At 49.7% G+C, this 25,351-nt stretch overlaps 1 protein-coding gene and 1 long non-coding RNA gene across 4 annotated transcripts in view; both read right to left on the bottom strand.

The window, feature by feature from the left end:
• Pemt (phosphatidylethanolamine N-methyltransferase) overlaps nucleotides 1–19,428 on the bottom strand; it is an 82,817-nt gene extending 63,389 nt beyond the window's left edge. Inside the window, exons 1-2 of one of the 3 annotated variants that reach the window (XM_050163561.1) lie at nucleotides 19,267–19,428; nucleotides 6,854–6,961 (exon numbers count right to left, since the gene is read on the bottom strand). In XM_050163561.1, the coding sequence (XP_050019518.1) occupies nucleotides 6,854–6,961; nucleotides 19,267–19,329 (171 nt within the window). In that variant the 5' untranslated portion in view covers nucleotides 19,330–19,428. Of the gene's footprint in view, nucleotides 1–2,751; nucleotides 2,992–6,853; nucleotides 6,962–19,266 lie in introns of those variants that run through there. The other 2 variants (XM_050163562.1, XM_050163560.1) reach the window with 2 other exon arrangements.
• A 44-nt stretch (nucleotides 19,429–19,472) lies between these two features.
• Nucleotides 19,473–25,351, bottom strand: part of LOC126514587 (uncharacterized) — an 8,708-nt gene continuing 2,829 nt past the window's right edge. The window contains exons 3-4 of the long non-coding RNA XR_007595624.1: nucleotides 21,358–22,242; nucleotides 19,473–19,576 (exon numbers count right to left, since the gene is read on the bottom strand). This is a non-coding gene — a long non-coding RNA (uncharacterized lncRNA). The remainder of the gene's footprint in view (nucleotides 19,577–21,357; nucleotides 22,243–25,351) is intronic.

The following is a 25,351-nucleotide window of genomic DNA, read 5'->3' on the forward strand; positions in this document are numbered from 1 at the left end:
TGATCTAGCCAAGCCATTTCCTATACAAGACTTAGACTCCATAGGATAGAATATTTATTAAAACATTTAGCATATGTTCCTTGCTTAATATTGTTTATGCTATTGTAATTCTAATCTTATACTTAATATCTGTTCCTAGTGTAAATTTTTTTGTATTGGGTTTAGAACTCTGTTACTTAAACAAAAGGGGGAGGTGCTACGGGAGCTCCTTCTGCTTCTTCAGACAATAGCCTTTAAGATACCAGCCCACTTGGGCGTAGTCTCTTTTGCTTTAAAAAGCAGCGGTAGCCATGTGCTAGCTCTCTTGCTTCCGGCTACTAGACTCCTTTCCTGGTCCTGCAGAGGGCTGTTGTCTAGGACGGTGATTTGTAAGTTTTTCCCTTTAAATAAACAACTCTTTTATTAATTATAAAAAAAGAAGATGAAAAGAAAAGAAAAGAGGGAGAGAGCAGGCTGGAATCTGAAAACAGAAGAGTGGTAACAGGAGAAAGGCACTGAGGGACAGAGGGGCCAGGGCCCTTGCTGGCCACCACCAGAACAAAGCACACCCTTACCACCCTGTGATCCACTCCAGTTCTAAGGAACTTCCTCACCGTCACCTCCCTCCAGCCTATCACCTCTTCCCCCTCCCCCTCCCCTCCTCCCCCTTGACTGTCACCTCCCCCACTGTCACTGTCTCCCTCACTGTCACTTCTTCCCCCGTTTTGACTTCCACTTTCCTTACTGTCACCTGTCTCCCGCCTTCCCTTCTGCCATTCTCCTCTTCTTCCTTGGGGATCAGGAAGCAGGCCTCTAGCCCACAGTGCCACCTACTGTCCAGTGGCCCTAAACTTCTTCCAAGGCACCTGTGCCATCAGGCCCAGGCCCAGGATGCAAATATCCCGCTGTGTACAGCACAGAGAGTTCTTCCCAAGTCCTGAAAACGGGAAAGACCTTTCTCAAACTAGCTCCCCAGACACAGCGACCATTGTCTCGGGCCGCTGGGAGGCCTCTGGACTACAGATAGCCACCTTCAGATGGTATCTGCCTGCAGCTGGACTTACTCTGCAGTGGTTGTGAAGCCTGGTGGCCTGTGGGTAGCTGGTCTAAGCAAGGGTCAGAAGGGTAGGGGTATGCCCCTCCCCCTTTGGGGAAGGACAACTGCTCCCTGACCTCAGGAAGTGGCTGGATCTACAGCAACAAGACTACATGGAAGGAACCTGTGAGAGCTTTGCCCCGCCACACCACTTGTCCTGACCATGGTCTTTGTATTATTATTATTATTATTATTATTATTATTATTATTATTATTACTATTACTATTACTATTACTATTACTATTACTATTACTATTATTAGAGACAGGGTCTCATTATGTACCTTAGATTGTCCTACAACTCACTGTATAGACCAGGCTGTTTTTCTTGAACTCACAGAGATCAACCTGCCTATGCCTCCCAAGTGCTGGGAATTAAGGCATGTGCCACTATATCCAGTTATGAGATTTTGTTTCATTTTTTATTTCATTTTTTTAATGTGTACATTTGTTTGTGTGACGGTGTTGGATCCCTTGGAACTGAGTTGTAAGTTGCCATGTGGGTGCTGGGAATTGAACCCACATCCTCTGGAAGAACAGCCAGTGCTCTTAACCATTGAGCTCTCTCTCTCTAGCCCCCTGAAAAGGGTCTTAACAGCAGCCCATCCCCCCTTACTTCAGATCCAGGGCCCTGAGACAAACTATTTCAGGACCAGACTCTATGATCCATCACAGTCAGCCCTAGTGTCCAAAGAGGCTGTCTCCGCTGGCTGCTGCCTGTTGTTGACAATCCATTCCATCTGGCCAAGGATACCAAAGCTTGTGTGACATTTCCTCACGTAAACAGCCCAAGCTCAAGGCCATTTCTGAGGTCCAGGCTCTGGCTTTCCAGGGCTCTGACCAAGAAAGCATAACCACTGGAGCTTGCACAGAGCCATCTACCCCATCCCCCAGGGACCTGTCATAGACCTGTCAAAGTGAGTGCTTTACTCCCAGGTTTGCCAGAAGGAACGAGTGTGCACGTAGGATGGATACAGAATGTGTTCACTGGATGCCATCATCACAGAAGGCAAGTGTTCATGAAAACATCAGCACTCCTCGGGCACTGACTATACAAGGCTCACCAGAGCACTGAAGGAGACAGGGGCTGGACCCCTCAGATGCAGACCACAGCAGCTGCTACCCAGAACACCATGGGGCAGGTTGCAGACAACGTGGAAAAGCAAGCACTTTGGAGCACTCTGGGATACAGTCAGGAGCAATGTCCTAGCAGTCGCACTAGGAGACGCACGAGATACAGAGTGGGCGTTCAGACTACTGAGGCCACTGTCCACTGTGTTCCTGACCTCAGCTGGGCAGGGGCTAGGGCTGCTGATCACGCTACAGTGGACTCTGTAGCTGACCCCAAATGTCTGCAATCTAGAGTCAGAAAAGGCAGGTCGAGAGGGGGAAGGATCAGGGAGGTGAGCTGACCAAGGTCACCACAGGCCACAGGGACAAAAGTCTTCTAGAAACCATGGAAAAGGACTATACATCCAGTAAGGGCCCAGGGTAACCAAGGATGCGGGTTAAAAAAAAAAAAAGACTCTTGATACAAAAGCCCCTGGCCAGGCTGAGAACTGTACTTCTGCCCTCCTGTCAGTAATCCTGAGCCTGTGACACCCACCAGCTTAGAAGCTAGAGCAGCACAAGTGCCTGCAACAGACCCAGGTCTGACATCACCCGATGACTCCTACCAACAGCTGTAGTCGGTGAAGACAGACCCTGGTGTCCAGGCAGGAGATGGTGGTCAGGCCTCCGACACCTCCCCTACAGGGACAGGGAGAGAAGGGTACATTGAGAAAACCTTGGCCAGCCCCCTTGGGTCCTGAAGGCACCCAGATGGGCTGCAGGTGGGCTTTTAGACCTCTGAGCAGAGTCTGGGTCACAGAGAGCCATACCTCACAGTGAGGGCGACACATGGTCCCCTGAGAGCATCCTGGCCCCTTCCTCCCTACCCCGCCACAGTTTTCATGACCTTGACACTTCTTGCTGTGCCCAGACAGCCTCATCTCTGTACAGAGGGACCTCCATACATATCTTCCAGCTTCAAAAATATGAGGGGTTGAAGAAACACATGCAGGGGCAGAACACCAGAAAGGCAGCAAGGAATCAGAAAAGCTGGCCCCCAGGAAAGGAAGACTCTGGTGAGAAAGTCCCCAGAGACCCAGCAGAAAGGGGCTGAGAAGGCCTCATCTGGGCTGAACACAAGAGAACTCCTAGAGGCCTCAAGAACAAAGGTCCCCAAGGTGAGAGGAAACAAATCAGCTGTGAAGAAGCAAGGAAAAAGTAAGCAGAGGCCCAAGTGAGAGAGGGGGGACAGAGGGTTGAGATGGGTGTGGACCAGGAAGGATGGCTTCACCTGTCCAAATGCTGCAACCCGAAGTGGCTCTACCCAGCCCAAGGCTGCCAAAGTACTTCCTCCAGCTAAAGCCTAGGGGTTAGATGACAAACCCAAGAGCCAACCTGCGTCCCCAGGCTCAGCCCAGGATAGCCACTCTACAACCGTAGGCACAGACCCACACTCAGCCTTTGGTGCCTTCAACACTTGGTCCCCGCATGGTAGTGCTGCTTGGGAAGCCTAGGCGAACCAGCCATGCTAGAGAAAGTGTCATTCGGGCTGGGCTTTGAGAATTTAGTCTCCTGGCACTTTCATTTGGTTCCCTCTGTTTCATGACGCGAGCTCTCAGCTTCCCGCTCCAGCTACTATGCTTGCTCCTTGTTGCCAAGCCTCCCATCAAGATGGGCTCAGCCCTCTAGAACCAAAAGTCAAATACACTCTGTCTTCTAAAAGTCGCTTTCGCTTGTGCTATCTTATCAGAGCAACAGGCAAGAGACCAATATGGCCTCTCCTGAAGCTCCATGGACATCACTGTCCCTGAGACAAGCCACGCTCATCCTTCACACCTTACCTTCCTCAGCTGCCCAGCTCAGCCAGCTGGCCACACAAGGTCCACAGAACTGGCACATTGCTGCTTCTGCAATTCTGCCAGGCTTTTTCTTGCCCCTTCTCCCACTTCCATGGCCCCAATTCTGCTGCAAGCCACCATCTGGGCCTCTACGCAGCCTGGCTGCCTCCCCACTGCCCTCACTATAAAACCAACTCAGGTCCTGCAACTTTTCCCCCAGAAACCCAGGGCCCTCTTATGTAAGTGTTGTTTCAGCCAGCCCTTCAGACAGACCTTCTCTGACTGCCCTGTCTCTCCCTCTTACCTGCTTTATCCCTGAGGGGTCAATTTATATCTTCACTCCCTTACTGCCCTTCCTAGGAGGCCACTGCACCAGGGCCAGACCCATACACTCTTACTGGTACCCTCAATAAGAATCTGAAGAATAAATCTCTTTGATATAGTTTGAACATGACTCCAATGTGTCCACTAAAGTCGACGTGCCAAAGGCTTGGTTTCCAGCATGATGGTGTTGGAATCCTTAAGAAGGGCAGGCGTGAGGTGGTTGACCATGGCAGATCCCCTGGCATGGGAGTGGTGCTGGTCTTGGAGGACTGCTCTTTCTCTTGAAGGTGAATTCTTATAAAGGAAAGCTACTCACACACACACTTGGCCTCCTGTGCACGTGGCCATTATCCTTTCTGCTTCCTTGTTATACTCTGATGTATCTAGGGAGCCCTTGCCAGGATGCTGGCACCACACTGTTGGGCTCTTCCAGAGATGACGAATTCAACATCTTTCTTCCTTCTCTACAGTTCTCAGCACCAGTTATTCTGCTAAAGCAGTGGCTCTCCGCCTTCCTAATGCTGCGGCCCTTTAATACAGTTCATGTCGTGGTGACCCCCAGCCGTACCATTACTGTTACTGCTACACTGTAACTGTAAGTTTGCCACTGTTATGAATCATAATGTACATATCTGACATGCAAGACATCTGATATGCAACTTCTGTTCAACACCTAACGGGGTCACAACCCACAGGTTGAGAACCACCGCATTAGAGCAACAGAAAGGGGCTAAAACCTTCCTCCAACACATTTCCCAGGGTAAGAATGGCAGTACCTGGCCACGCCCAGTGCTGCATGCAGTAAGATACTGCACTACTCTTCCAGCATCCGCGAGCTCACAGCAGCTTCCTGTCCCCACCAAGTTCAGAGCTAGGCTTCCAGCCTCTTGTCTTGTGGCCTTCAGGTGCTTCAGCTGAGCCAACCGCAACACTGCCATTTTTCTCATTCTGAACTGACTCTAAAGAGCTCACTCATTCTTCCACTAATGACTATACATACTTCCAAGGAATAATGCTTTTCAAAATGAGGCAAACAAAAAACTTATGACCAAAAAAAAAAAAAAGGAACCATTTATAACAAATGCACAGATACAGGGCAGTCACTTGTCTCCAAATCTGGGCTGTTTGGGCTGTTCCTATGATCCAAACTCAGCTTCAAAATTAAGTGTGCAAAGACACACTGCTTCAAGGGTCCCTGGAAAATGAACAAAGGGAACCTGGACATCACTAAAAGGATTCCCCAACACCCATTATGCATTTGGCCAGCTGTTCTCCCTGTGCTGGGAGCCCAGTACACACTCAGGCAATTGCTAATCAGCCTAGGCCTACCAGCAGCGAGAACACAGGCTCTGTCCAGCTATGGAGCCCAACAGCCTCCTGCAGGAGAGTCCTGTGCGCACCACATCTAATGGAGAGTGGGTGAGGACAGTGGAATCTCCTGGCCAGGCCAGGAGCCCCTTTAATGCCCTCTACCAGTGTCCTCTGACTCCTTTCAAACAACGGAAACATTCTCTCATGGCTCAAATCAGTATTTGTCCCCTGCAGGGTCCTGCAGCCTGGTGTGCTGGCTCCACAGCACAGAGAGAGCCCAGGGTGAGTGAGGAGTGAACATGGCAAGCTTAGGGCACAAGGAACCATGTGTATGGTCTTGCCAGAAGGCTATCGGGAACCAGGGCCAGCACTGGCACACTCTAGCGGTACACTCTAGGTACTTTCTGAGGAGCAAGGGGAGGTCACACAGTGGTCTTGGCTAACATGGACCCTTCCCAGCAGCCCCCTCCTAAGGCAGGTCCAGTGTGTTCAGGAGTGCAGGGACAAAACATTCAGAAGGTGGTGGCTCTGAGCCAAGCATCCCTGCCCCCAACCACTCTGCTATCCTCACCCCAGGTGGAAAAAAAGATCCAAGCCATAAACCAGAGGAAAAGAATACGGTGTTCCACGCCAGCACAGCTGAACTGACAATGGTCTGGGAACAGTGCGCTGCTGACAGCAAGCACAGCCCTCTACAGACTAGCTCCAGGGCAATCACAGGGCATCCCAGGCTCTGCCTCAGCGAGCACTTGGGCCATAATGAACTGGATATTGCTGTCTTCAGGTTTTAGTCCCTCTCTTTCATCAGGCAAACCCTCCCAGTGTGGGGGCCACTTTCAAAATTTCCTGTAAGAAAAACAGTGCTACCATAGAGCAACCCAGGAAAGAGAACAGGAAAGAACCTGGACAGCCCAGGCCATCCAGTGAGAAGGCCGGGTGCAGGCGTCAGAACCTGGACAGCCCAGGCCATCCAGTGAGAAGGCCGGGTGCAAGTGGAAGCCCTCCACCATGCAGATGGGACACCCCAGATCACCCTGACATTGACCTAGGGCCTCCACAAAGGCAAGAGACTCCCCTCAGTGTACACTCACTGAGTGCCACCTCGGGAGGGAGAAGGGAAGAGGACAGTGACAGGCAGGGAAGGCAGAGAACAGAGGCACCGTCTACCCCTCTGTCCATGTGCCTGATTGCTGAAAGCAGCAACCCCACCACACCAGGCTCACCGGGTTGCCAGCGCCAGTGCAATGGTACTCACCACATTCCAGAAGAGCGGGTTGAACACAATGGTGAGCACAGCCGCCACAAAGCTGGGCTCTGTGGGGTCCACGTACCCCAGCAGCCAGGTCATAACGAAGAGATCTGCCTGCAAGGACAGAATTGCCATCAGCAGGAGACTGTCTAGCAACACCCAGGATGCAAAGACCTCTGGGAAAATAGAGGAAGCTTTGGGACATCCAAGTCCAGACAGAGTCACTGCACTTGAATCTCATAAGAGGGAAGATAAAAGGCTGAAACCAGTCAGCCATGTCAACTGTCAGAAGGTGCTAGACTAACGACTGCGGAGGTGTTCGTGAGCACCGTACACAGATGGCCATGGCTCCCAAGCCAGGCTCCTCAGAAGGAAGTGACACTAACCCTGGATGTGATGGAAATCTCAGATGAGGATTCTCTGGAGACCCAAGGAGAACCCAGGTGACCAACACACACGGGAAGAGGAACTCAGCCTCAGAAGGCAGCAGTAAAAGTTAATGGCCACAGGCCATGGCCACCTCTCCCAGAGCCTCAGGAGGAGCAGTATGGCTGCAGCTGGGGATGGAGGTGACTCCACACACAGCATGAAGAGAGTACACAGCAGCACCCCCTCCAGTTCACAGTGACAGTGTCCAGGGGTCACAGGAGATAGCCCGGGGGTATGGGTATAAACTCAGTGGCAGAGCTGGCCTAGTATGTACACAACCTTGGATTCCATCTGCAATAGCACCACCAGAACAAAACCACCTACGTGCCCAACCTAGAGAAATAAGGTACGGGCCATGTGTGAAGCGCCAACCACAACAGTAAACAGCTGTATCTGTTCACGAAAGCTCTGAGGGCTTGACACCTGGGGCCGGTGTCAGTCCTGAGCTGTGTTATGCATTTGAGGATGCCTGGCAGCCTCCGATGCTGGCTCCCACCCACTGGAGGATGGCAGCTCCTCCCCACTGAGGCAACCAGAGGACGTCTCCATATATCCCATGGAAATAAACCCTCTGAGAGGGAGCCTCTGCCTACAGGAGAGGAGAGGAGCAGCCAGCCACTTTCGGCACCAGCTCCTTTCTTCAGTCAGGAAGCTCTGGCACTGACTGGGTGGTATTGCTGGGTCCTTGGGTTCTTTTTCTAAACGTCCTTAATTTCTGTTTTAGGAAGAAGCTCAAAGGCCCAAAATGTCAATGATACCAGCATGTTGTGTTGTCTCCCCACAGGCAGCTGAAATAAAAGACACTAAACTACAAGCAAGGCTTCATCCCCTAGGCCTATGGCTTTCCTCAGACTCCGCTCTCATGCATGCTTAGCTGTTTCGTGTCAGGATAGAATGACTTCTTTCAAAGAGTGTTTCCATCCTCCACACTGGGGGAAGGAGAGGAAATAATGTGTTACATTCACTAGTCTGCCATCCCCGGCCAGAGTTGCCCATCCCTGGAGAGAAAGCAACCTCTACCCAGGATCTTGCTTCACCCAGTAATGGCCTATTGGGAAGACACAGTCTGCCATGCAGACCACATTGCCTAGCGTGACTCAAGGGCTACTGGGCAGTAAAGTCTTCCACTGAGAGCTCTCTACCCAATCAGGCCACAGTTCTCACCAGGATACGGAGCCAAAGGTGGGCAAAACAGATGCTAAGTGCTCAAGCCCAATGTGCAGCCACCCACATCCACGAAGGATACACCAAGGCCTCTACAGATGCCGAACCTGCAGCTGGCACCACAAACTACAGACACTGTATTGCTGCTGCTCTAATACACATGTACCGCCAACAGAAATTACTTTATAAACCAGGCACATCAAGAGGTTTACAATAACTACTCATAACTAGAACCAGAGCTGGCCTTGTGGCGCACAGCTGTAATCCCAGGACTAAGGAGGCAGAGGCAAGCTCATTTCCATGAGCCAGTCTAGCCTAAATAGTGAGTTCCGGGTCAACCGAGTTTACAAGGTGAGAGCCCGACTCAATAAACAAAAACAAAGCAAGTGAGGGAGAGGAGCGGTGAGACTAAAACAGACTAAATAAGTGCTGTGAACTCTCCCTGGCTCTACTCACCATCCTGCTGTGGTGACCACAGACACAGGCTACAGGCGCAAGTGCACTGGTGTAGGAGCGTGCGTGTGAAACACCTCAGTGAGTACACTCGGGTGTTGACTCAGAACCCGCTCAGGAACCCACAGGGAATGAGCCTGAAGGCACAACCTCATCCCAGGCTGCTGATGGATCAAGAGCACACAGGCAACATAGCAGGCAAGCTTGCCTTGCAGAGCCCTTGGACAAAGTCCCAGGAAGCCCTAGACGAGATCAGGGCCTCTCAGCACAACCTTGGGCTGTGGAGAGTAAGGTCAGGTGCTCCCAGGGCACACGTCACTCATGCGAGACAAAGCCACTGGATCAGACCTCAAAATAGACCATGCTGCCTTACTGGAAAAGGAGGGGATTGGAGCTGTGTAGCCCTAAAGTTTCTAGAGCCCACTAAGAGAGACATGCATTAAGCATCCATGACCACAAGGGCCAAACCACTCGTAGGGGTGGGGGGAACTGCAGAAAATAGAGAGAAGAAGGGCAGCTGGCGTAGGCACAGGGTCCTGACTTTGCCGGACCACTTCCAGAGAATGCTGACGTTAAGTCCCTCAGCTGGACCACATATCCTTACCCAGCAGGAAGTCCTTATATCTCACAACCCCTCCTTCCTATTCTGCATTTCAAGCCCCAGTCAAAAACTTGTATTGCTTAGGCACCCATAGCCCCACATCCCACCACACCCCTATCTCATTGTCTTATCTGTTCCGTCTTCCCTTACCTAATCACTCAATCCATCCCTTACCCTCACCACCCCTGTGCTCATGGCTCCCGCAGGGCATAGCAAAGGGCCTTCTGAGCCCTCCTACATGGCACCTCACATCTGCTGGCCACCCTCACTCACACCTCCTCACCTACACTTGGCTTGCTCATCATGGCACACCAGCAGGTGGGCCCTATACCACCCCACAAAGTGGACCGTCACAGCCGGCCAGTCCCTCACCTACGACCCATCCTTTCACAAAGGTGCTGTGCATGCCAGGAATACCATCATCCATCCACACACTGTGAACAACTCCTGCACACCCCTCAAGCCCCAGATGGAGCAGTCCCCTATTCCTTACCAAGACACTCTATTGTCTTTCTGGGGTGCAGTCTTTGAGATTATCTAATCATTATCCCTGTCTTGCAACTCTCCTCAAGCTAAGGACCACGTCTTTATTGATCTTTGTGTCTTCATTTCTGACTGCCAAGGCTGGCAGAAAGTAAATATTTGCTAAGTGAACAGAAGCCCTTGTTTCATCATCAATAAAATTTGAAGGCTAATGGTCATCTCCAAGGGGCTCCATGGCTGAGCCACCCTCTGGCCTCCTCCAGTCTGGCTTTGGAAAGAGACAAGAAATTGCCAAAGCAGCCCCTGGAGGGAGTTTTGCAAGCAACCAGACAGCTGGACAGACAACATGACTAACAGGCCCCTCCGGACACAGAGGCATGGCTTCTTGTAAGATTGCAAGACTTGAAATCACCAGCTACCCATATACTATGCTTCATAAATATGCATTTCTGCAGGGCTGAAGGATGAATCAATGCTTTTCGAGAGTTGGCAGAGGTGAAATACCAAGCTGGAGGGAGAGGAGAGACTTCCCAAGGCAGCTTGAAGTCACCAGGTGGGGCTTGTTTGTTCTAGGTCTGCAGGTTTGAGGTAGAGGAGGGCATGGAGGACAAAGGTGGGAGGGCTAGCAAGCCTGAGGCTCTGGACCCCGCCTGAGTCCCAGCCCCCACCTTCCCTTGCAGATTCTTACTCCCCTACTTGTCTGCTCCACTGTCTGGCCTCTGTACAGCTCCTACAGAAGAACCTCCTAGGCCTACAGGTCCTATAAAACCCTTCATGTGCTGTGGCATGTGGATGCATGCCCACACATATGCAAAACAAATAAATAACAATGTAATTTTTAACTGTGAGCTTAACCATATTATGGGAGCAAGGTGGACACTTTCCCCATGGGCTTTGGGGCAAAAAATGTTCTTACAACCTTTAGAAATTGTTAAGAATTCAACTCAGTGTCATTCTCCCAGTGCTGAGCACCATGAAGGGAGCCTGTCCTAGTACAGGGTGTCAACGACCAAAAAAATGACAGGCCCGAGAGCATTCCTAGAGCCCATCAACAAGGTCCGGGAACCAAGTCCTGAAAAAAGACATATCTTTAGGCCCACCGAAGTTGAGATAAAGAAGGCCTAGAGAAACCTGCAGAGCCCAGGCTGTAAGGGCCAGCACCAGCCTTGACCAGTCCAATCCTTCTGGATCCTAGGCAGGAAAACCCCCAAGATAGGGACTTCAGCCACCAGGAGAAAGCCACCCGCCTCAGGGGACAAGGAAAAAAGACAGTTTCTGGATCCTGGAACTCCACCGTAAGATGGGTGAAGTTGGTAGGAAAGAACATGCTGCTTCCACCTTTGTGGGAGCTTAGACAAAGGAGGGAAACTGAGGCACTCAAAGACTAGTAAACATGGCTGAACCCAACAAAGACTGGCATCTAGCTGTCATTCAGTTAAAGCTATCTAAGCCAGAATATGGCCACACAGCCAGGTCCCAGTGCCCTGGTCAGCCTGCCTCAGCAGGTGTGGAGTTCACTTGGAAGCCAGGTCACCTTGAGGGTTAGTGTTGCCTGGAGAAGCAGCTGCAGCCTAGGGAGCAATGACAGATGCTGAACAGAGACCAGAGCAGGAGAACATGCTCCCAGCTTTCCACACCCGAGACAAGAGGCCCACCTCCCAAAGCCCCCTTAAAACTGGATCAGCCAAAATTCACCCCAAATCCCTCAGACATGAACAGAAGAACCCTGGCTCTCCTGCTTAGGCTCTGCCTCCAGCCAGTGCCAGAGGTGCCATCTGGGCCACTTCAGGAAAGAAGAGGGGCCCCTCCCAGTTTCAACCTGCTCCAAACAGGGAAGCCTGACTCTTAAGAAGAGACCTTCCCTCATGGGCACAAGCCTACTGGAGGCTAAAGAGACTCAACCTACCAGAACCAGAAGGCAATGGGAGCTGGGCTCCAAGGACAGCTCAGGTCACCTGTGATGAACTCAGCTGCAGAACGCCCACAGGCTGGTAGGAAGGAGGCGCATAGCAGCAATTCCACTGCACTGGGGACCTGGCCACACTTCAGAGCAATGTCCTGTTGTTAGGGAATGATTTGCAGGGGGTCAACAGCACCCAGGGTGCAAGCCACATTGTGACATCCAAACAAACAGCAAGAGCACAGGACAGTCAACGTTGCACTGATCACCTGACAGTAACGGGCCACTCTGTGGCACGTACCATACACATCAAAGGATAAAGGGACTGAATGGGGCTGTCTCAGAAAAGGGACAGGATCTTTTATGCCATGGGGAGGACCTCTGTGGTTGTATACCCTCTTCCTAGCTGTCCCAGGGTCTTGGTATTGTCAGCAGATCCAGGAACATTCCCTGTGCCCTGTAGAGGGGAACCATATATTGGGAACCATCTAGGTCTATGCCCCAGGAGGAGTAGGTGACACATTTAATATTAAGGAATCCCTTCCACCATATTTGCTACACTGAGGCCTGCCTGGATCTGAGGAGGGATCCGGTGAAGGGAGGAGCTCCACCTTCCTCCTGATTCCCACAGAGTTCACAGCAGCCACCAGGACCAATCTGAGGCCAGGTTCCCTCTCTGAAGTGAGATGTCAGGAATGGCCGCCCAAGACAACGCATGCACAGAGTGCTGAGCAGATGTGAAATACAAGCGTGAAGGCTCAGGTATGCAGGGCTGCTCTGGTGTCAAGCACTTGAACTTTTTGCCCTGCTAGATCCTGACTACGAAAAACAAATGTGTCACCTCTCACCTTCTGGAGGGGACCTCTTAGAAGGCATATCCTAAAGCAAGAACCAGAAGATGCTGATTCAAAGCTAGCACTGGACAGTGGGGACCATCCTACGATAGGCAGGAGGAAAACGTAAGAGAGGAGCAAAAAAATCAATCCTATTCTAGTGGGTGGGGAGAAAACAAAACACCAAACCTATAGCCTGTTCTCTGGGGGAAGAAAGCAACAGACCAGCTTCTAATTAAACTGACTGAGAAGCAAAGGAGACAAGGCACAAGTAAGTAACAGCTCCTGCCTGACTTCACCCGAGGAAGGAGCAGCCTGGAGGTCCTGCCACGGAGGACAAGGGCCATCACCCTATCAGCTTCCCACCACAATGAGCTGGCATCATTTGGGAGCATGGGCCAAAATAACTGTATCTTCTCAGAAGGGATAGAGATGACTGTGGGTGCAGTTACCAACATCAACAACAAAAAGGATTCCCCTACAGATCTGACTCACTAAAACGACAGTAAGGAAACATTGTGAACAATCTTATGCCCATGGATTCAACAATGAAGATGAAACACACCTTTCTTGAAAGATACAAGGTACCAAAATTCATTCAAGAAGAAATAGTAGTTCTTTGCCTATGAAAGAAGGTGAACTCACAATTTAAACTATCAAAAGAAGGAAGAAAAATCTCCAGGTCCAGATGGTTTCACTGGATGAATTCTACCAAAAACTTAAGGAAATAATATCAATTCTACAGGGTCACTTCCAGAACATGCAAGAGGAGGGACTGTTTCTCACTTGTTTATGAAACCAGCGATAAATTATATGTGTGTGTATGTTGTGTGTGTATATATAAGATAGATAGATAGATAGATAGATAGATAGATAGATAGATAGATAGATAGATAGATAGATAGATAATGTTTGAGACAAGGACTCACTATTAGCTCTGGCTGGAACTCATTCTGTAAACCAGGCTGGTCTCAAACTCATGCACACCACCCCAGGTCTGACCAACAATATCTTAATAAAAACCCTAGGTAAAAAATACTACAAGGAAAATAAAAGCTACATTTTTCATCAGCACAGCTGTGCAATCTTATAAAGAATGATACCAAATCAACCCAGCAATTTACTTGAAGGATAACAAGAGGCAGGCACCCCTGGAGCTCAAAGGTCTTCAGCCCTCAGCATCAATGTTATTTGCCAAGCTAGAAGTCACACATGGCTCAACAGAAGCAGAAGTAGCATCTGAGACTTACCCAAGGTTACAAAGAACACCAAAGAAAGCTCTCATCCTAGTCTACTTTAAGTGGAAAAAAAATCCTAAAGTCAAAATGTATGTCCTTAAAAAGTTCGCAAATAAACCATCTAATATTATGGCCTCATGGTCTTTTAGAAGTAATTAAACTGAAAGGTGTCTTGGTTTGCCTTAGTTTGGTTCCGATTTTGGAAAGGGTCTCACCATGTAGCCTAGGCAGTCCTAAAACTCAAAATTCTCCTACCTCATCTTCCAAAGTATTTGAATTAGAGGTGTGCACCACAATGCTCTGTTTAAAGGGCTAATTTAACCCTGGTATGGTGGTGCACTCCTTTAATTCCAGTTGCCAGGGGACAGGAGGCCCTCTGTGAGTTTGAGGTCAGCCTGATCTATATAGACAACAAGTTTCAGTCCATCCAGAACTATGCAGTAAGGCTCTGTCAAGAAGAAAGAAGAAGGAGGAGGAGGAGGAAGAAGAAGGATGAGGAAGAAGGAGAGGGGGAGGAAGAAGGAGGAGGAGGAGGAAGGAAGAGGAGGAGGAAGAGGAAGAAGGAGGAGGAAGAGGAAGAAGGAGGAGGAAGAGGAAGGAGAGGGGGAGGAAGAAGAAGAAGAAGAAGAAGGAGGAGGAGGAGGAGGAGGAGGAGGAGGAGGAGGAGGAGAGGGGGAGGAAGAAGAAGGAGAAGAGGAGGAAAGAGGACTAGAGAAATGGCTCAGCAGTTAAGAGCACTGATTGCTCTTCCAGAGGACTCTGGGGTTCAATTTCCAGCACCCACATGGCAGCCCACAACTGTCTATAACTCCAGTTCCAGGGGATCTGAATTCCTCACACAGACATACATGCAGGCAAAACACCAATGCACAGAAATAAAAATTAATAAATTACTTTTTTAAAAAAAGAAAGAGACAATTAGAAACAATTTTAGCAGCAAGCAACCATCTTTCCCTGAAGGGGTTGCTCTAGTTTGGATCTGAAGGGACCCCCTGAGGCCCATGTGTTGATGGGACGGCTGAGAGAATGGAAGCTTCAGGAGATAGGGCTTAGTGGGAGGAAGGTAGGTCACCGGTGGGATATCTCAAAGGAGATATGGAGACCTCTCTTTTTGCTTTGGTCACCATGAAGAGAGCATGCTGTCACATGCCCTCACGATGATGTACCATGCCACCACCAGCCCAAAGGCAACAGAGAAAGTGACCATGGGCTGAAGCATCTGAGACTGTGACCCAAACTAAACCTTTTATCTTTTCCCTAGGGTATTTGGTCACAGCGTTAGAAAAGCTGAGTACCGTGATCGTCAAGTCACACCATGTATGCCACCAAGCTTGGTCTCCAGCAGTGCACTCGGACACAGCTATCACAAATGGGGCTGAGAAGTTGCCTCAGCTTCCTGAGTCCAGGGCTTTGACCTCTGAAGAGCGTTGTCCATAGCTGTTTCTATACTCATCTGATAGATGAAAAACCAAAACCTGAAGTGGTATAGGAGGTCCTCTGTCTTTGTGTTGCTTTCATTGGTTAATTAAAAAAAAAAAAAAAACTGCTTTGGGCCCTTGATAGGGCAGAACTTAGGTAGGTGGAGAAAATTAAATGGAATGCTGGGAGGAAGAAAGCAGAGTCAGAGAGCCGCCACGGAGCCGCCAGAGTCAGACATGCTGAATCTTTCCCAGTAAGCCACTGCCACATAGCGATATACAGATTAATAGAAATGGCTTAAATCAAGATGTGAGAGTCAGCCAATAGGAGGCTAGAGCTAATGGGCCAAGCAGTAATTTAATTAATACAGTTTCTGTGTGGTTATTTCAGGGCTAAACAAGCCAGGCGGCTGGATTGAACAAGCAGCCCTCTACAACACTGAAGCACATTTTGTGACACCTAGGCTGAGTTGGAGACATTATCACCCACCTTCTCCCTTGAGCAGAAAAGTTCTCATAAAAAGGGGGAAGATGGCTGGGCATGCAAAAGTACCATCTGGACCCTCGTTCCTTGGATCTGAGTATCCCAAGGTGATCTACAAACCTGGATGCCCTAAGCAGACAGCACCTTGAGTTTCAGAAGTACTCACACAGGTAGGCAGGCCCTTCTCAGCCTGCTTCATACAACTGCCACACTGGGGAACAGAAGGACCTTGGGTTGTGCCCTAATCAATACTTTTTAAACTAAACACAAAAACAAGACTATAGTAACAGCCAAGTGGGCTAACATGTACCTGGCTAAGGGCCTGTTCCTCAACAGCTGGATTGTCCAGTACTGCACAGCGGCCACCAGCAACAGGAAGCTGTGAGTGCTGTATGTAGCACCACATGGTGAAACAGCCTTATACACAGTTAATAACCAAACACAGACATCCCTCAGTGCCCACAGAGGATGGGTTCCCACACCCACTGCAAACCCCAGCAACCTAGGAAGCCAAAGTCTTTCATGTTAAATGGCATGGTGTCTAATCATATGCTCTAAATCACATCCCAACACATACTGCTATATGTTTAGGGAATTATATTTTTTTCAATCTGGATGAGGTAATATACAGATAAGAAAACTGTGATATGGAGGAAAATTGTAGTTTGGGAAAATTTTGCTTTGCTTTTTGTTTTGTGTGTTTATGGTGGTATTTGTGGAGGCCACGGATTGATATTAAATGTCTACTTTATTTTTTTTGAAGATATATTTATTTATTATGTATGCAATGTTCTGCATGTATACCTACAGGCCAGAAGAGGGTACCAGGTCTCATCATGGATGGTTGTGAGCCACCATGTGGTTGCTGGGAATTGAACTCAGGACCTCTGGAAGAGCACCCAATGCTCTTAACCTCTGAGCCATCTCTCCAGCCCCATTGAGACAGGCTCTTTCACTAAACCTGGAGCTCACCGACTTGGATGCCCAGAGAGACCCAGGGGTCCTCTTGTCTCCACTTCTCTAGAGCTGGGCTTACAGGTGTTAAAGCTGCACCCAAACTTTCATGTGGATGCTGAGAATCTGAACTCAGGTCCTCATGTGTGCATAGCAAGCAAGCACTCTGCCGAACAAGCCATCTACTGAGCCCCTCTTTTATATTTCTCCTTAAATAATGTGGTTACTTTAAAAAAAATACTGCTTTTGTTTGTTGAGATGATGGGGATCAAATTCAGGGTCTTGAACACATTAGGCACGTGCCCAGCACAAAAGTCTAAACTATATATGGGACACACAACACTTCCATTGCACTGAGGAGCACCTCAGCGCAAGTGAAGAAGAACCTTGAAGTTTTCTTGGGCAAGGGACTAACTATTTTACCCCGAGATTTTGAAAGAGGAAAATTTCCTGCATAAGAGCACAATGGTAATGTTGTATAATGTCATGGTTTGAATGAGAACAGCCCCCATAGGTTCATATGTTCGAATACTTGTTCCACAGTCTGTGGAACTGTTTGGGAAGGGTGTATTTCCACACCTGCCCTTACTGGAGGAGGGGTGTCACTGGGGATGAGCTTTGAGGCTTCAAAAGTCCATGCTATTCCCAGTTAATTACCTCTGCCTCCTACTTTTGGATCAAGATGTGAGTTCTCAGCTACTGCTCCAGCGCCAAGCCTGTCTGCCTGCTGCCACACTCCCCACCATGCTGGTCGTGTATTCTAACCCTCTGGAACTGCAAGCCCCCAAGAAACTGCCCTATAAATTACTTGGGTCATGGTGTCTTATCACAGCAATAATAAAGTAACTAAGACAGAAATATTATTACTTTTATTTTATTAAGAAAAAAAAAGCCCTTGGAAATAGGAAGCTTAATGGTGCTGACCAGGCTGTGATAGAAAAAACCCACAATGTTAGTCAAAAGGATCATCCTGACCTATCTCGTGAACCGCCCCTGGGTCTTCAGCTATATGAGGCTGGGAGCGTGCAGGATAGGAAACCCACTAGAACTGAGAGGGTTAGGGGGAGGACAGGAAAGCTTCACACCCAGGGCGCTATCCCAGGCAGGACAGATTCCCATCTCTGGCTCCAGGCCTACACAGGTCTTGTTTCCTACCCCCTGCCTGTCCCCTCACATCTTCCCCACTCCCAAGTTCAAGGTTACCCACCACTCCAGCCAGTATTCTTGCTGTGGCTGATGCACTGTGTTAGAAAGCGTGAGTCACAGGAGCCTTGGCTGGGGTAACACTTGTCTCATATGCCCAGGAGAAAAAAGGGGGGGGGGAGGGATGAAGAGAAGATAGGGTGAGGCGGGGGAGAGCAAAGGCTGGAGATGCACTTAGGACTTGCCACTCACCTAGCTGGATGGAGGATATTCTTCAGTAACAAATATTCTAAAGCAAGCTCTTCTCCAACATCCAATGCCCACCTATACCCCTCAACTGTCCTTCATGCTCTTAACACCAGTGGGTAAGAGCATGTTCCCTCCAGTGTGCCTGTTGTCTCTCCAAAAGGAACTCCTACCCCAATGGCTTATCACTCACTGCTTATGTTTCTACCCTTCCCTGGCACACAAGGCAAACCTTCACCTGCTCTTCTAAAATCAGATCAGTTCCCTCTCCTTTCAAGAACTACTTCTATGCCTGTAGTCTCTTTACACGAAGGAAAGCTCAGCGATGGCCAGCCTTTGCCTGCCCCCAGAAACTGGACCTCAGCAGTTCCGTTCTGAATATTGACCATGCCTGCGAATAAATGAACAAGTGCACATGGAGACATGTAAAAAGGGAACAAATGAAGTGGATCAGAAGCAGCAGGAGGAGGAGGCAACAAGCAGAAGAGGAGACTCGGATCGAATCAGAAGCCTGGGGAGATGCCCAGGAGTGTGTGGGATGTCGAACCAAGTCCCAAGTGGCCAGGGGTCCACCACTTCCATCCCGTCCCGACCAGGCACTGTGTTCTCCACTCCTCTGACCAGGAGGCCAAAGAGGGGGGCCAGCTGTGTGAAGCCAGGGACAATGACGCCTGCCACACTACCACACAGCAGCCACCCAAATGCAGTTAGCCGCCTTTTCCCTGAACACACTCACACGCTGGTCGTGCAACTCCGACTACATAACTCCAGGAACTCACATGCAAATCCCCAGGCTCACACCTTCCCAGAGCTTTCCATGCACAATCTCCCAGGGCCTTATAATCACAGACACAGAGGCTCCCCTATACTACAACAGAGGTGACACAACTCATGCACGTTCCCGCAATCCCCACTACTACCACCACCAATCGCGCCCGCCCCTCTCCTCCCGTCCCTGCCCATCGTTGCTTAGGAACGGGGTAGCCCCGCCCACCAAGCGTTGTAGGCGTCGCCTACCGGCTCCGGCCTCGACCATCCCTCTCGGTTGAGCGGAACTGCTGTGCGAGTTATACCTTCCTGAAGTCGATATTGCCGAAGCCTCCACAGCAATCGTGTCCCGCCGCCGAGCTGCTCATAAGTGCAGCTTCGGGCTCGTATTTCCTTCCACCCCGTGAACCTCCTCAGGAGGTGACACGTGGGGACCTCGCCCCTCCACTTGGCTGGGGAGCCGGTCCCTTGACATTTAAGGAAGCGCGGCCGGCCGGGAGTCTTTTCTGGTGTCCCCAACGCCTCCTGGCCTTCTGGGAAATGTAGTTTCCCAACACTGCCTCGTGGGGCGCACTTCCAAGTGGCAAGAAGCGGAGGACTACAAGTCCCAGGGCACTATTGGAGAGAGACTGCTGGTTACAGAGGGACTCCGGACGATGTCCCTCAGATCGAGACTCCTACGCTGCTACTTTGGGCCCATTAACTGCACCCCACCCTCCAGCCTAGCTAGTTTCCTCTGAAATAGGCTAAAAAGACACGGACATTTACGGAAAGAAGGACCCTCATTCCAGAGTATGATTGTAACACTTTCGCCAGCTGAGGATCAAGAATTCTAGCACAATTAACTCTTGCTGTGAAGGTTGCCTACATAGAGACAGTGTTCCTCTTAGACGGATATTTTCAAAGAGGACTATTAAAATAGCAATTTGCCAAGCTTTAAGGCTTGAAAGTATATGGCCTTTTCCAGTTACAAACTTACAATTCTCGCCGGGTGGTGGTGATGGTAGACTCCTTTAATCCCAGCACTCGGGAGGCAGAGGCAGAGGTGGATCTCTGAGTTCGAGGCCAACCTGGTCTGCAGAGTGAGTTCTAGGACTGGCTCCATAGCTACTGAGAAACCCTGTCTCAAAAAAAAAAAAAAAAAAAAACCAAAAACAGAAAAAAAAACCTGCAATTCTCTAGGAGTCTCACAAGCCCCATTTACAGTAAAAGATATTTCTTGATTACACCACCCCCCCTTGTGCAACCCGTGGGTTTATTTTTTCCAGATTACAATAACATCTGGAACTACTCTATCATCTCGTTTATCGAGGGAGTGCAGGTACCAGCCCTCTAAGATGTATCTTGAGAGTCACCCGAGTGGCTTCTATGGGCTACCGACATTTATGTGTGGCTCTCTGAGAAGCCCACCCCCACACTCTCTGTGTCTTTCATCTGAGCACCTCTTTTTATTAATCCCCATGCGTATATATCTATTCTAAACCTTCTTCCCAGTAAACTTTGCTTTAAACTGGCTTCTGAAACTCCTTCCATCACAAAGATCAAGCTTTAAAGGTGGTCCCTAAGGGATAGAAAGTCAGGAGTTAGGTCCTTCGGTAGACAGGACTGGACTACAAACAATGGACAGGAAATACAAGTAACTTGTTTGTTTGTTGTTGTTTTGAGACAGGTTTACTCTGTGTAACAGTCCTTGCTATCCTGGCCTGGAACTTGCTTTGTAGACCAGGCTGACCTTGAACTCACTGAGATCCACCTGCCTCTGCCTCCCAAGTATTGGGATTAAAGGTGTGCGCCACCATCACTCGGCATAAGGAACTTTATGTATACCCTCTACCATCTTGCTTTTAGCCCAGGTCAGTGTCCCTCACCACAACCTAGAGGTAGTGCCAGGCCAACCACAGCTTCTCTACACCAACACTGCCCCTCTGGGAGCCCCAAAGCCCCCAGAGCCTTTGATTCAACCATACATCCCTCCTCCACTCATTCCTTCATAGGTGAGCTCTACATGGTGATGGAATGTGGGGAGCAGGTGACTGGGTGCAGGACAATCCCTTTTGTAGCTAGCTAGATCTATGGAGAAATGGAATTCAAAACTCTAAGATTTGCTCAGGCACTCAGCCAGCCCGAAGCCAGGCGGGACATCACCCACTTCAGCTGCTTCCTAATTCCTTATGGACCACTTCTCTCCACCTTGTTCCTGCCCACTGCACCAAGAAACAAGTAAAGCCTGGCTTAGTTCTGTGTGACCACCTCACAGATGGTTCCAGTCTTCACAAAATGGCTAGGGTGGGACAAGCAGACCGAGGAGACAGGAGGGACACTGGCTTTGAAGGACACACTCTAGCTCTGGGGTCCAGCCCAGCTTTCCCTTGCTTAGAGGAAAAAGCAGTACGTACTGTTAAGACGTCGCAAAGGAAGGATCTGACCAATGGGAACCAGCACTGGCTGCTGATGGACTGGACACAAAGGGCTCACTAGCTAGTCTCCGAATGACCACTGTGGTGCTGCTCACGATGATCAGAAGCCTGGCCTTGCTCAGTGCCACCAGCCCTGACAGTCAGCAGAGACCCTCTATCTAGAGGTCTACTAACTGGCATCCCCCCACATCTCTCAGACATGCTCTCCACTGAAGGTCCAGTCTTCTCAACTACTGGATACCTCTGGCTGTTTTATTGAATTGTGATTGTCAAATTCTGTGTGTTTGCTTTTTTCAGAAGGCAGAGGAAAGGTAAAGGTTAAAGGTCACATCAGAACTGATGCAATGTATCCACTCCCTCTACTCAAATCACCCCACCAGAGTAGCTCTCCTGGTGTCACAGAAGCCAAACTTGCCACTTGAAATGTAACTGGAGTTCTAATCATAAGCCAAAGGATGATATTTTGAGGCAGAAGTTTTTCCCCAGGGTCTTTGGAAGCCTCTACTTTTGAGCTTGAAGAGAAGTCACTCAGGCAGTCTCTAACCGTGGGCATTTTCGTCCCTGGCTTTCTTGAGGAGTGGAAGGGCACGCTGTTTACATGTCCCAAGTAATAGGAAGTTCTCCCCCTCAAAGCAGCCTGCTCCTCTGTTGTGGTGTTCCTTCTTGACACCTGCTTACTCCACTCTTGATTCCTCAAGTTTCAATAAATGGACCTCTTTTTTATCCTTAGAGTTCTCTCTGCTTATCAAGCCTGAGAAGCCATTTAAGACAGAGCATCTTCTAGTCAGCTCCAGATGGCCCTTTGGCCCAGAGGATTGCCTCCAGGCTGCCTTCTCTCTGTGTTGGATCTGGATGGGGCAGCTCCTGGAGCAGGAGAGAGAGGAGTCATCAAAATAGGCTTTTACTGATCAAATGAGCATTGCTAATTGAACCCCGTTGGAACAGCCTAATCCTTTCCCGGCTCACAATCTACTTTCTATCCATAAAATGAGTTTCCTGTCTTGAGCATACTTGTTCTCTGGTGAGCAGGCTCTGCAGGGGTCAGGTTTAGGTGCGGTGGGAGATCTTTCCAGAGCAGAGGTCATCTGGATATGTAGGCTCTGCAGAGTTCCCATGTGTTCCCTTCCACATTAGACTTGGGCAGCAGCCCTTTAAGTGACCTAAATGCTGGCAAAAGGGCACCCGAGTAAATTCATCGGAACCCAGTTCTCCACAGTATCAGCCAACTGTTTCTCTGCTCACCAACCCTTGCTTCCTATCGCCTCCTCGTTCCTCCTACACACAGTGTGCTGGTTTGAATGAGAATGTCACCCCCAGGCTCATATTAGTCATGGGGGAGTGGCACTATTTGAAAAGGCTCAGGAGGTCTGACCTAGTTGAAGAAAGTGTGTCACTGGGGGTTGGCTTTGAGGTTTCAAAAGTCCAGGCCAGACCCAGCTCCTCTCTTTCTCAGCCTGCAGATCAGGATGTAGCTCTCAGCTATTTCTCCAGCACCATGCATGCCATGCCTGTTGTCAAGCTTCCCGCCACAATGATAACAGGCTAAACCCCTGACACTGTGAGCAAGCCCCCAGTTAAATGCTTTCTTTTATTAGAGTTGCCTTGGTCGTGGTGTCTTTTCACAGCAATAGAACACCAACTAAGACGTGTTTCTTAGCCATGTGTCCCCATCAGGGTCGTTGTATGGGTTGTTGCCTCAGCATGGATTGCTCTTCCCCAGATTTCTCCTAGGTCCTTCCTTACCCACTCCAGACTCCACTCGAGTGTCCCCTTCCACCCTACTGTGCAGGCTAACCCGTCCGTGCGCTCCTTCCCCTTTGCCCACTAGATTTCTCCTCATGGTCCTGTCACTCTCTAGCAATCTACTTCACTTGCCCCTTTATTCTGGGTAGCCCCACTGGATGTGCACCGCACCAGAGCAGGGTTTCTATCTTCCCTGGGTACCTCAGCCAATGCCTGATAGAAAGCAGGCACTCCACAAGCAATGCTGAATGAACAGTTCTGCCGCTGATATAAGCGGTAGCTCTTGGGCCAGGCAGCTTTCTGGGTCATACTGACCCTGTCTGTGGAATGGGAAAGACACAAGACCAGGCCTTTTATCCAAGCTGAAAACCAAAGTTTCCTCTTGCCACCGGGCTCCCTGACCCACCACTCTCTGACTCTGAAGCCTCGGGAAAACAGCCTGCTCCCTCTGACTCTCAAATTCCTGGCCATGTCTAAGCTGAGCTCTTGCAGACTGCAAGCCCTGGGCTCAGCACTTCAAGAGCCTCTTGCTTCTTGGAAGCTACCCAGCAGTCCTGTGGGGGCGGAGGCTGTTCTCTGTCCTGAGGAAGCTGATGCCACAGTCTCTGAGTAAGGGACAGGTTTAAAGCTACCATTCAAAGCCAAGGCCAAGACTGCCCCTCACCTACCTCTGAAACCCACCTCCCCCGGACAAAATCTGATCCCTAGAACTCTAGCACGGGCTCCAGCACTCACTTGGTGTTTAAAAGCCCTCTTGGTTCTGCCGCTTTCTCTGCTGTGGTTCATCTCTCCCACCACCTCAGGGTCTCGTCCCAGCTCAATCTGAGAAGCTCTGTTAGCTCTTCAAGCCGGACTCACTCTAACCTCACTGGCCTCTTCTCACATTCCTGCCAGTCACCCGGCCTTAGCATCTCTGGTTTCCTCTGCCAGCCACACCCTTCCCTTCTCAGAGAACAAGGACTCTGCTTTGGCTACCCTGGACGCTTCTGCCTACACACACCTAGTGCCTACACACACCTGGTGCCTACACACACCTGGTGCCTCCTCAAAACTCCTCACCTATTTGCTGGATGAATGGGGTCAAGGCTCTGCTTTGCTTGAGTGAAATTATTCTTCAAAAATGAAGGCCCAAAACAGGCTGGGTGACATTCTACTACCTACTCTAATCTACTAAGAAATCTGAAGCAACAGGAAGACCCCTTGAGCCCATGAGTTCAATGCTAGCACAGGCAACAGAGCAAGACTATATATATGAACCTGTCCTGGAACTAACTCGCTCTGTAGACCAGGCTGGCCTCGAACTCATGAAGACCCACCTGTCTCTGCCTCCCAAGTGCTGGGATTAAAGGTGTGTGCCACCACCACCTGGCTAATCTTTAGTACTTTTACATGTTTTTTTTATATTGTATGTCTATAAATATTTTGCCTGTACATAGCATATATACCACTTGCATGCCTGGTGCCCCTAGAGGTCTGAAGAGGGTGGCATCAGGTCCCCTGCAACCGGAGTTATGATGGAGTTCTGAGCCATCATATGACTGCTGGGATCCAAACCTGGGTCCTCTGCAAGAGCAGCAAGTGCTCTTAATCCCTGGGCCATCTCTCCAGGCTTGTGGTAGTCTGAAAGAAAATGGCCTCCGAAGGAGGTGACACTATTGGAGTGGCTTTGTTGGAGCAGGTGTAGCCTTGCTGGAGGAAATGTGTCACTGCAGAGGCGGGCTTTGGGGTCTTTTTGCTTAAGTTTTGCTCGGTGTCACAGTCTCTTCCCTGATGCCCGCAAGACTCACAGCTACTACTCCAGCATCGCATCTACCTGCACGCCATCATGCTCCCATCATGATGATAAAGGACTGAATCTCTGAAACTTCAAGGGAGCCACCCCAATGAAAGGTCCTCTTGCCTGGCGGTGGTGGCGCACGCCTTTAATCCCAGCACTGAGGAGGCAGAGGCAGGCTGATCTCTGTGAGTTCAAGTCCAGCCTGATCTACAAAGCAAGTTCCAGAACTGCACAGTGAAACCCAGTCTCAAAAAAAAACTTAAAAGGGGGTGGGGGGACCTGGAGAGAAGGCTCAGCGGTTAAGAGCATTGACTGCTCTTCCAGAGGTCCTGAGTTCAATTTTCAGCAACCACATGGTGGCTTACAACCACCTATAATGAGATCTGGTGCCCTCTTCTAGCCTACAGGCAGGATACTGTATAAATAAATAAATAAATAAATAAATAAATAAAT

The sequence above is a fragment of the Alexandromys fortis genome, unplaced genomic scaffold, assembly GCF_014885135.2.
Source record: "Alexandromys fortis isolate MF-2015 unplaced genomic scaffold, M_Fortis_MF-2015_v1.1 scaffold_149, whole genome shotgun sequence".
Taxonomy (NCBI): domain Eukaryota; kingdom Metazoa; phylum Chordata; class Mammalia; order Rodentia; family Cricetidae; genus Alexandromys; species Alexandromys fortis.